At 35.8% G+C, this 13,178-nt stretch overlaps 1 protein-coding gene across 4 annotated transcripts in view; it reads left to right on the top strand.

Annotated features, from left to right (window-relative positions):
- creb3l3b (cAMP responsive element binding protein 3-like 3b) overlaps window positions 1-13,178 on the top strand; it is a 69,368-nt gene that overhangs the window by 38,033 nt on the left and 18,157 nt on the right. For 2 of the 4 annotated variants that reach the window (XM_009298922.4, XM_017352439.3), the window contains exons 6-8: window positions 1,380-1,486; window positions 6,002-6,070; window positions 11,940-12,024. In XM_009298922.4, the coding sequence (XP_009297197.2) occupies window positions 1,380-1,486; window positions 6,002-6,070; window positions 11,940-12,024 (261 nt within the window). Of the gene's footprint in view, window positions 1-1,379; window positions 1,772-3,094; window positions 3,584-6,001; window positions 6,071-11,939; window positions 12,314-12,360; window positions 12,431-13,178 lie in introns of those variants that run through there. The other 2 variants (XR_012394888.1, XR_012394890.1) reach the window with 2 other exon arrangements.

Below are 13,178 nucleotides of genomic sequence, written 5' to 3' on the forward strand. Positions count from 1 at the left end.
TGCTGTGGTTTACATGTGTCAAATTGTAAAAGTAGACTTTTCTAAAAAAAAAAAAAAAAAAAATATATATATATATATATATATATATATATATATATATATATATATATATATATATATATATATATATATATATATAAACAATATCCGGTCCCACTTTATATTAAGTGTCCTTAACTACTATGTTCTTACATAAAAAAAATAAATACAATGTACTTATTGTGTTTATAATGTATTTGAGAACACTTGTGGTGCATTTGAGTTGGGATAGAGGTTGGGTTATGGACAGGTTTGGTGGTGTGGGTAGGTTTAAGGGTGGGTTAAGGTGTAAGGGATGGTCAACAGTGTATTTACAAATGCAGTTACAAAAGTTAATTACAGATGTAATTACATATATGTATTTAATCAAGCATAAGTACACCATAAATACATGTATTTACACAATAAGTACATTGTAACAAATTATTAATTCCTGTGTAGGTACATATTAGTTAAGTCCACTTAATATAAAGTGGGACCCAATATCCTACTTAACTATAATAATTATAATAATAAAAATAATAATTAAAAAAAAAAATAAATAATAATAATAATAATTATTATTATTATTATTATCATCATCATCATCATCATCGTCATCGTTAATATTATCAATAAAGTATGATTTTTTCATTTCTAATAAATAATGCATTTCATTTTAGAATAAATAGCCTCATTATTTATATGATTTATATATTACATTAGATTATGTGTTTGCTTTTGTAATTGATATGTTTTAGAATGGAATATGTAATGTTCAACTTCGCAATAATATTAGTAAAGCAAACATAGGCCTATGTGCCATTTACATATATTTCAGTTTATATAAAAAGCGAGTGCATGCTTTTACCAAAACTAATATTAGATTTTATTTTAAATGCATGTTTGTGTAAAACAATAGAATTTGCACAAAGACGTTATGGGTTTTTCTCTAAAGAAGTACTTACTCCACCCTGTTTAGAGCATCATTATGGGTGTTTTGAGTTATAACTAACGTGGTTCAAGCGATGAATCAGTGACAAAGAAACTATGGGTTTGGGAAACCCTCGTCACTACATTGTTCTTTTCCCAAACGATGCATCGTACTATGATAGTTCAGCCGCAAGTTATGTCATTGTTGACCTCTACCTTCAGAAACAGGGTTGGAAAACACTGGTTTTACAGTTTTTCAAAAAATTTTCATAAAATAAAGATATTTTGAAGATTGTTGGAAGCCAGTAGCCCATGACCTCCATTAACATCCACTTGAGGGTTAGAGTTAATAGTGAGTAATTTATTTATTATTTTTTTGCGTTAACCATCCCCTTAACTTTACATCTTTTTTCTCATCTTTTTATCAGTATGAAGAAAAGGTTTTGAAGAAGATTCGGAGGAAAATCAGAAACAAGCAGTCGGCACAGGAGAGCCGCAAGAAAAAGAAGGAGTATATAGATGGACTGGAGGGCAGGTGATCATATATCATTCATTCATTTTCCTTTGGCTTAGTCCAGTGGTCACGAAACTTGTTCCTGGAGGGTCGGTGTACTGCAGATTTTAGCTCCATCCCTAATCAAACACACCTGAACAAGCTAATCAAGGTCTTACTAGGTATACTCAAAACATTCAGGCAGGTGTGTTGAGGCAAGTTGGAGCTAAACCCTGCAGGGACACCGGCCCTCAGGACCGAGATTGGTGACCCCTGGCTTAGTCCCTTATTTATCAGGAGCGGGCACAGCAGAATGAAACACCTACTGTTACAGCTAGGGCTGCACGACTCTGGGTAAAAAGTGAATCACAATTATAATTATTTTTTTTTTTTTGCTTAAATTCAAGATCACGATTCTTTCTCACGATTCTTTAGATGTAAAATAAAGGTTAATATGAGTAGGCTATTATTATTGTTATTTCTCAAACATATCGTCGCCTTGGAATTATAAGGTTCTATTTGCGTTCTGAATGGTTTAGAGATATTGAGCTTCAACGTTCGTGCAATCCATATAGCATGTGTGCAACACTTGTTCACAAGTCTTAAAATGTAAACAATAAGTTGTCATTTAATAAGAATATGTCAATAACTCAATTTTGACAAAAATGTCAGATAGAACCTTATAAATCTAAAGTGACGATATAGTAAAACAACAATAATAATATTAGGCCTATGTGTAGATCTACTGTTGCTTAAAATGCTAAATGTTGTACAGTCATTATGGTGTACTTGAACAGACTTTCAAGATGTCCTGTTTGTTAATTCACAGTAAAAAGATGACCTCACACAACTATTCATAATTATAAAATTGAATTATAATGTTTGAGACATGTGTTTGTCATTTGTCATTGACAATATTATTAAACCATTTGTTTTCACTGGTAAAATCAGACAATTGTCATTATCAGATTCCTTCTTGCATTATATTCAACATTATATAGGCTAGAGTAGTTATACTGACACAGTAAAACATTTATTTTCATGCACAACACTATGTGTTCGCTATAAAAGAAAAAACTTATAAAATGCTTGTCGTAATCATAACCGTAAAATTCGATATGATCATTTAAATGATGTGCGCACATTTTTATTTTCACTTTCGAGTGCGGCTCATGGCTGCCGTTACTGTGATAAAGAACACACACATGCAGATCATTCTTTCAGCACAGCTCTCAAACGATCGCTCTGTGCAACAAACTGAAAGTTATTTACAACTGTATTACCTGTTATTTACAGCTTGCGCAGGATCTATTTACTAAAGTGGCCATCATTGGCGTGCTGCGTGCACGCACGCACGTTCTCGGTAGCTCACACGTCGTCAGCTCACGTGTGATTTCGCAGCTGCAAATATCATTACATGAAGACAGAAGTCACATTCTTGGGTGAATTATACCTTATAAATACAGTATGTCACACTTTTCACGCCATTTGAAGGTGTCCATGTTCCTGTGAAGACTTGTGCGTCCTCCTTTACTCCTCTCTCCTGACCTTGAAAATATAATTGGCTGAATCGAAGAAAAGATGATTTAGGATCTTGTGTAGGGTCGAATCGAGATCGTGATCTTTTTCCGATTAATTGTGCAGCCCTAGTTACAGCATATGTTTTTCGCAGCAGATGCTCTTCCAGTTGCAACCCAGTACAGGGAAACACCCTACATACACTCATACACTAGGGCGGAGTATGTTTACCAAATTCACCTATAGTGCATGTGTTTGGACTGTGGGGGAAATCGGAGCACCCGGAGAACATGCAAACTCCACATGGAAATGCCAACTGGCCCAGGCGGGACTCGAACCAATGTCCTTCCTGCTGTGAGGTGACAGTGCTAACTACTGAGCCACCTTATTATTACACAATCATAAATAATAAACATATGCATAACACACAAATATTTCTAAATATATCGTAATATTACTGCATTTTCTCTTTAATAACTGCATTTTTTTGGTGACCATTCATACAAAAATGAACTTTTGAACTTGAAATATTGTATACTTTAGTAATGAATGACTCATGTACAACAACAGCATTCACCTCAGATGTGCCGTTTGTGGTAAAAGAAGTAAACATTCTGTCTGTCTGTCTGTCTATCTGTCTGTCTGTCTGTCTGTCTGAATGAACGAATACGACATCAAAGAAAACTTGACTCGCAGCCAAGCTGAAATCGAGGTCAAAAGTCATTAAAAACCTAGACTCAAACTTATCTTCACTTGGGATCAAAGCAATGGAACGTCCTCCGAGAGGCTGGAGAAATTATTTAGAACACACTGCTGCACAAATATCTGCCATGAAATTGGCCTTTAAGGAAGAGCCCGTGGGTTTATCTGTCCAAAGGACAAACTCATTTCACAGCAGGCGCTGAAACCACAGCACAGCACTGCATGTTTTTTACTTTTACAAGACAGATGTGTGAACTTGAAGCTAGAGTGTGATGCTAACAGACACCTTTGTGCATTGCATTGTTTATTGAATGATCTTGCAATGATTTAAACTAATATTAATAACAGCTGCTATAAAGGAATTGTTGAATCATTCCAGTCCCCCAGCTTCAAAATTCAATAAAATGTCATCTTTAAAAAATATTTGCTAAATATTTTAAGCTAAAGAGCCTGTATTATGCATTATAAAAGGTCAAACTTTAATTTTAAGAGTCTCCAACAACAGTCTGATCTGCATGCAAGGTCAAAAACTTTCATTGTCTTATAATATTCATTTACTTTTACCTAATTATCCTAACAACTCCAACTTGTTTAGTGATTCAGTTGTTGCCAAAGCCCTCCTTTGCATAATGCCAATCTGTTGTGATTGGTCCGATGGCCTAGTCTGTTGTGATTGGTCGAGACGGAGAGAAACGCCCACCACAGTTATGAAGTAGTCTGAGCAATTCTGATTCAATTCTACCATTTGTGGCTCTATACACCCACACAATAGATTTAAAATAAACAAACAAACAAGATGTGTTTTAACTGCAGGCTGTCAGCTTTAATTTGAGGGTATTTACATCCAAATCAGGTGAACGCTGTAGGAATTACAACAGTTTGCATACGTGCCTCCCACTTGTTAAGGGTCCAAAAATAATTGGGCAATTGGCTTCTAAGCTGTTCCATGGCCAGGTGTGTGTTATTCCCTTATTATCCTAATTACAATGAGCAGATAAAAGGTCCAGAGTTTATTTCAAGTGTGCTGTTTGCATTTGGAATCCGTTACCGTCAACTCTCAAGATGAGATTCAAAATGCTTCCACTATCAGTCAAGCAGGCCATCATTAGGCTGAAAAAAAAACCAGAACAAACCCATCAGAGGGATAGCAAAAACATTAGGCATGGGAAAAACAAATTTTTGGCACACTCTTAAAAAGAAAGAACGCAGTAGTGAGCTTAGCAACACCAAAAGACCCAGAAGACCATGGAAACAACTGTGGTGGACGACCAAAGAATGAATACAAACAAAGTGAATACAGATGATTCACCACAAGATGTAAACCACTGGAATAACATTCTATGAACAGATAAGACCAAGATAAACTTGGGAAGAGGAGAGTATGGACAAGGAAAGGAACTGCTCATGATCCTAAGTAGCGTGGGCATGTATGGCGGTCAATGGAACTGGTTTTCTTGTGTTTGTATTTGTATTTGTATTGATGATGTGACTGCTGACAAAAGGCAACATTCAGGCAATATTCTCTGCGCATATTAAGCCAAATGCTTCAGAACTCATTGGACAGTGTTTCACAGTGCAAATGGAGAATGACCCAAAGCATAATGCAAAAGTAACCAAAGAGTTTTTGAGGGAAAAGAAGTGGAATGCTAAACAATGGCCAATTCAATCACCTGACCTAAATCCGATTAAGCTTGCATTTCAGTTGCAAAAGACAAAAACTTAAGAGAAAATTTTGTTTGGTTTATGATTATTATTCTGTCCAATTACTTTTGGACCCTTAACAAGTGGGAAGCACATATGCAAACTTATGTAATTCCCACACCGTTCACCTGATGTGTATGTAAGAACCCTCAAATTAAAGCTGACAGTGTGCAGTTCAAGCACGTCTTGTTCGTTTTATTTCAAATCGATTATGTTGGTGTATAAAGCCAAAAATATTACAATTGTGTCAATGTCCAAATATATATGGACCTAACTGTGTGTGTGTGTGTGTGTGTGTGTGTGTGTGTGTGTGTGTGTGTGTGTGTGTGTGTATATGTGAAATATGCCCTGGACTTTTTTTTTTGCCGTGAAATTTGAATCTAAATAAAACCTATAAAAACCTAAACCTATAATAATATTTTTGCACTTGTGTGAAGTGAGTAAATTATAAATCTAGAGTTGAAGCTTGTTTTTCTGCCATTAATGAAAAATACTTGACCAGCAGTTAGAAATATTACTGCTGAATTGTCGTCTAGAATTATTGATGCTCCAGAGTGTTTGTTTGTGTGGACAGACAGAGGGATTGTGTGGTCAGATTTATCACTGTGAGTAATTGGCCAATATACTGTGGTTTAGGATGGCAGCCTGCAGCGCTCACAATCTGGATTTGCAGAGGAAAGTCCTCCAGCTAGAAAAAACCAACACGTAAGTCTCACTTTACAGACATATCAGATATATATATGAAACAGAGATCCTCATCTAGCTCTGATCTTTCATCAATGAACAATAAAAGGATAGTTCACCCAAAACTAAAAAAATCTGTCATCATTTACTCATTATTCACTTCTCACAAACCTGTTTGAGTTTATTTCCTCTGTTGGACACTAAATAGGTTATTTTGAAAAAACTGAGAAAAGCAGAGCCATTGACATCTATAGAAGTTAGTTTTTCATACTGTGGGGTTGTATGAATTCCAATAGAAAATAAAACTCTTAAAGGGTTGGATCCATTTAAAGGTGAGCTATTGAATAGCAAGTAAATTGGAGCTATGAGTAAACTATGCCTTTAAGTGACCCAACACATTACTGAACTTGCAATATTGTATGAAAGGAAACTAAAACGTCTCCATGCTCTCAAAAATGGAAAGTTGTTGTAACCCAACGTTGGGTCAAACATGGGCAAACCAAACAAAAGCATTTATATTGCTATCTACGTAATTTGACCCGCTTCTTCATTTACATTCATGTATTTTGCAGATGCAGTGGACAATTTTCTAATTCCTAATATCATAACTTTCTATTAACTGATGATGAGCTATACTGAAATACCATTAATGAAAATATTGAATTCTAAAAGAGAACAGTTACCCAAAGAATTATTAATTAATCATAATTCTATATGAAAAAAAGTTAAAATATACAGTATGTAATCAGTAATAGAATTTTGAAAAAAACCTGACAAAAATCATATGAATCAATTAATTACTCAATCAACCAACCAACCAACCAACCAACCAACCAACCAACCAACCAACCAACCAGCCAACCAATTATCAATCAATCAACCATTCATCCAAGCACCCAACGAACTAACTAACCAACCAATTAACTAATCAACTATGCAATCAATCAATCAATCAATCAATCAATCAATCAATCAATCAATCAATCAATCAATCAATCAATCAATCAATCAATCAATCAATCAATCAATCAATCAATCAATCATCCGCCTTTCCCACCAGTCAACTAAACAACCCATTAATCAACCAACCAACTAATCAATCAACCAAGCACCCAACCAACCAACCAAACAATCAACCATCCATCAATCCATCCATCCATTCATCCATTCATCCAACTAAGCAACCAACCAAGCAACCAATCAATTAATCAATCAATCGATCAATCAACCATCCATCTATCCAACTAACCAACCAACCAACCAACCAACCAACCAACCAACCAACCAACCAAACAACCAACCAACCAACCAACCAATTAATCAATCAAACTGTTAACTAATTAACCAACCGACAAATTAATCAATTAACTAATCAATTAACCAACCAACCAATTAATCAACCATCCAACCAACCAAACAGTTTACCAATCCATTTATTCATCCATCCATCCATCCATCCATCCATCCATCCATCCATCCATCCATCCATCCATCCATCCATCCATCCAAGCAAGCAATCAATCAAGCAACCATCTATCCAAGCAACCAACCAACCAAGCAATTAATCAATCAAACTGTTAACTAATTAACCAACCGACAAATTAATCAATTAACTAATCAATTAACCAACCAACCAATTAATCAACCATCCAACCAACCAAACAGTTTACCAATCCATTTATTCATCCATCCATCCATCCATCCAAGCAAGCAAGCAATCAAGCAACCATCTATCCAAGCAACCAACCAACCAAGCAATTAATTAATCAATCAACCATCCATCCAAGCAAGCAAGCAACCAACCAAGCAATCAGTCAAACATCCATCCAAGCAACCAACCAACCAATCGATTAACTATCAATCAATCAATCAATCAATCAATCAATCAATCAATAAATCAATCAATCAATCAATCAATCAATCAATCAATCAATCAATCAATCAATCAATCAATCAATCAATTAACAAACTAATTAATTAATCAATCAATCAATCAATTAATCAAGCCATCCAACCAAGCAACCAACCAATAATCAATCTACCATTCATCCAACAAACCAACCAACCAACTAAACAATTAATCAATCAATCAAACAACCAACTAATTGACCAACCAACCAATTAATCAACCATACATCCAACCAACCAACCGTCCTGTTTTCACTTTCTATCTGTAATCATAAAGTGACCCAGCATTTAAATCCAGTTATCAAATATATAGGTTTTACAACCTGCACATAAAAATGTCTCTATAATAAAAATGGGCTATAAAACTGATGCTCTTGAAACCATCTTCCGTAATGAGGTTCATTTACATTACTGCTCTTCTTTTTTTATTGCTTGTTTTATAGGCTGTTTAAAATGGCTATTACATTTAAAGGAGTGAAAGTCTAGTAAAAGTGGACATACACGAGCCATTAACTTTAATAGGCTGCGCATTATGTATTATACTACAGTTAAAGAGACTTGTTTAGCAATATAAGAAAACAAGTTTTCACGTGCATTCAAGAGATCAGAATGTGTGTCAGAATGAAAAGCATGCATAGACATGGTAATAAAACTAAAACCGATCAATCATAATTTATTCAGAGGATTCTTGATTGTTTAAACCGATTACGGTTGGCTTCGGTTTGGCATCATTTTACTAAGAAATCAACTGATATATATGACTAAAAGTTGATTCAACAAAAATAAAATTATTATATAAAACATATATTTGCAACTGCAACACTCACAAGACTGCACATTGAAGCTCAGCAGGGCCACCAATAAAAAAAAATTACCCCAATATCATGTTTCATTTCATTTTATATCAATAATTGTTGAATATTTTTAAACAATACAGAAAGTAATATTAAGCTTTTTAACCACTTTATTTTAATTTACCAACATTACTAAGTCAAATAGTTTTACTAGTGAAAAACAAAAATATTTAAACAAAATATCTGATCTTTTTATAATAAAATAAACATAAATGTTAAAGAAACTCTTCATTAATAAGCTGCCTAAATACTGAACAATCAAAACCAAAACTTTAAGGTGTGAATAATAATGATACAGTAAACCTCAAACTCAAAATATGATAATTAAATCTGAGCTTTCGAGTAAAGGAACCAGCCATCATTATTCAAATACATACTGCAACATTACAAATTGTGAAGCTGAATGACTAAATCACCCCTTCGCCAAAAAAATCTTTCAGATAGGAGCTAATGGCTGGGATGCACAGGAAAAGAAACCAAAAAGCCACTTTGGCGACAACCCTACGTCTTTTCTTATTTACAATTTGTTGCTCTATGGCACTTATTTTCACATGTATTGTGAAACCATTTACCATTTACCATTTACAATGGATACTGTGTTTGTAATTAGTAGGTAATTATTCATTCAATTATTCATTTTCTTGTCAGCTTAGTCCCTTTATTAATCCGGGGTCACAACAGCGAAAGAACCGCCAACTTAACCAGCACATTTTTACACAGCGAATGTCCTTCAAGCCGCATCCCATCTCTGGGAAACATCCACACACACATTCACACAAACACTCATACACTACGGATTATTTAGCTTACCCAATTCACCTGTACCGCATGTCTTTGGACTGTGGGGGAAACCAGAGCACCCGGAGGAAACCCACGCGAACGCAGGGAGAACATGCAAACTGGATCGAACCAGCGACCCAGCGACCTTCTTGCTGTGAGGCGACAGCACTACCTACTGTGCCACTGCGTCGCTAGTAGGTAATTAGTCTGTCGTTATTACTAAAATGTGTATATTCCACACAAAGTTACAAAGTGTGAAGCAGATTGGTTCTACCTACATGAATCATGATGCGCTCGCAGGATTCTGAAAATGTGCAAGTCACGTATGCACAGCTTGCACAACATATGTGCGTCATGCAAACCTAAGCTCTTATTGGCAAGGCGTATGTTCAGCAGCCACATTTTAATAAAACTATAGCGTTTCTGTCACACTCAAATAAATGTTCTGATGAATCCAATTGCGAGTGAACAAAAAGTATGTATTTGACACAGGCAAACTCAAAACAAGTGCAAGGAATGAGTGCGGTGCTAGGGCTAGGAGAACAGGGCAGGTATCAGGCAGGATAACAGGTACTTGTAGAAAACTCCTCACGGTCCTGAGCACAGACAGACAGCACACATAAGCACACGTAACGAACTGACAAGGACACACAGAAAACGTCGCCCATATATAGGCACGAATATGAGCCTCAGCTGGCGGACTCATCAAGCTAGCTGAGTGCCGTCATCACACGTGATCAAAACAGATACACATGGAGAACAAAAACAAAACAAACCCACATGATCAAACAGACACTCCGGAAGAGCGCACAAACCTGCAACCGTGACAGTTTCATACCGAAACGTCAAACCGAATTTTTTTTTTTTTTAATTGATATTGACAATGGTGTTCGGTCAATAAATATGGATACTAATTTTATCACCCAATTCTATGTCGAGTCATCCAGGAGGCTGCACACTGGTGGTGGATGAGGAAATTCCCCCCTCCAAAAATGTGTAAAGCGATTTGAATTTCCAGAAAAGTGTTTTATAAATCTATATATGAATGTAAAAAAAATTATTACTTTTTATTATTATTATTTTATTTTACTAGTTATTTTACAATATAGTATTCAGCTTAAAGTGACATTTAAAGGCTTAACTAACTAGGTGATTTGGGCAAGTCATTGGACAACAATGTTTTGTTTCATAGCCAATTCATAGAAAATCCTTTTCCATCGTCTTAGTCCCTTATTTATCAGGGGTCACCACAGCGGAATGAACCGCCAACTTATACAGCACGTTTTTACGCTGCGGATGCCCTTCCAGCCGCAACCCATCTCTGGGAAACATTCACACACTTATTCACATACACATACTCATACACTACGGACAATTTAGCCTACCCAATTCACCAGTACCGCATGTCTTTGGACTGTGGGGGAAACAGGAGCGCCCGGAGGAAACTCATGCAAACGCAGGGAGAACATGCAAACTCCACACAGAAACGCAAACTGAGTCCATGCTCGAACCAGCAACCCAGCGACCTTCTTGCTGTGAGGTGACAGCACTACCTACTGCGCCACTGTCGTCTAAACCGCCAACATATGTTTTACGCAGCGGATGCCCTTCCAGTTGCAACTCATCACAAGGAAAGACCCATACACACTCAATCACACACACACATTATGGAAAATTTAGCTTACTCAATTCACCTATAATGTGTTTGGACTATTTGGGAAACTGGAGCACCCAGAGGAAATCCACGCCAACACGGGGAGAACATGCAAACTTTACATAGAAATGCCAACTGGCCCAGCTGGGACTCGAAAAAGTGACCTTTCTACTGTGAGGCGACACCGAGCCACTGTGCCACCCCGAGGCCAATGATATTGACCGTAAAAAATATATTATAAATATAAAAAACTGCTTTCATTCCAGCCAAACCCAAAAGAAATAAGACTTTCTCCAAACTAAATATATAATGCGAAATACTGTGAAAGTTTCCTTGCTCTGTTAAACAGCACTTGGGAAATATTTGAAAAATAAATGAAATTGTCACATCGCCTTCAACTATAAATATATATGTATAAATATATAAATATATATATATATATATATATATATATATATATATATATATATATATATATGATTATATGTGAGTTGCTGAACTTTCTAGTTTGATAGAGTCAAGAATAAATCTTATTTTAAACATCTTGACATTTTCAAAATGTGGCAGTGCTGAGAAACACTCTCTCGCTCGCTGAATATTCATTTTAATGCACGCCTGTGTACTTCAGATTGCTAAAGTTCAGCTCAAATGGAAGTTTAATTTCTGCTTATGTGTGTGTGTATGTGTGTGTCAGGTCTCTGATGGAGCAGCTGAGGCGACTGCAGGCTCTGTTGATGAGCGGCTCCGGTAAACCTGCACAGACTGGGACCTGCATACTGGTAAGATGACAGTCGAAATGAGTAGGAGAAATAAGAAAATACATTTGAGTTCATTACTCAGGGCCCTATTATACACCCAGCGCAATGTGGAGCAAGGCACAACGCAATTGCTGTTTGCTAGTTTCAGCTTGGTGCAAGAGTCATTTCGACATTTTGCGCCACTCTGCTTAAATAGCAAATGCATTTGCGCTCATATGTGCACCAATAGGCATTCTGATCTAGAAAAGGAGGCTTGTTGAGGTGTATTGCTGAAACGTTGCTATTTTAAGACACTATAATAGTCTGTTCTGTAGACCAGAACAAAGTCAGTCTAAAGTCCAGCGCAGAGTGTGTTAGCTGTGTGCCTCGCTTACACACTGCTTAATATAGACAAGATGTAGAGCACAACGCAAATATCTTTACATATGAAAAAGAATTCAAATATTAAGGATATATATATAGGATATAATAAGGATATATATATAGGATATAATAAGGATATATATAGGATATAAATATAATGGATTAAAATATTACAAAATATATTATTTTCTAGCCTAAATAAATACAAAAACCATACTTTTTATGCCTTCTTCATCTCGGGGGGCTTTTTCAGTTCATTCAAAACAATTTGCTGTTGTATAATTTTATTATTATTAGCAGTATTATTTATTATATTCATATTTATAATTGTTTTATTAAAAGCAAGCTTAGATTTGCCCACCTGTCAGGTTTTAGACCATATGGGGCACAGCATGTGTATTTGGATGTAACTTTTGAACACACTTCGTTATTATTGTTCATTTATTTGTTTGCTGGAAATAAGAACTGAATTTTGTAATAGTCTTGAAACCTTTGAAAAAAAAAAAGTCTTGAAACAAATCTTTGCGCTTAACAAACAAAATTAGTTGTTTATAGGCTAATTGATGTCTGTGCCTACAAGGTTTCCCTATTCACGAGAGTCAAAGTGAAAGTAGATGCTCTGTTTAACTGTTTTCTTGCTAGTGAAGCACTCAGTTTTTCCACTTACAATGTCCGTCATGTAAATGGAAAATGCACTATGGTGCAACGCAACTGACTCTTGGTTTATTCTCAAAACACATCGACAACTCATTCAGAAAATAAGCTCAACCCTTTTAGACCATGCGCCACGGCGCAAAGAGGATTTTTCCGTC

Source organism: Danio rerio, chromosome 2, assembly GCF_049306965.1.
Source record: "Danio rerio strain Tuebingen ecotype United States chromosome 2, GRCz12tu, whole genome shotgun sequence".
Classification (NCBI taxonomy): Eukaryota; Metazoa; Chordata; class Actinopteri; order Cypriniformes; family Danionidae; genus Danio; species Danio rerio.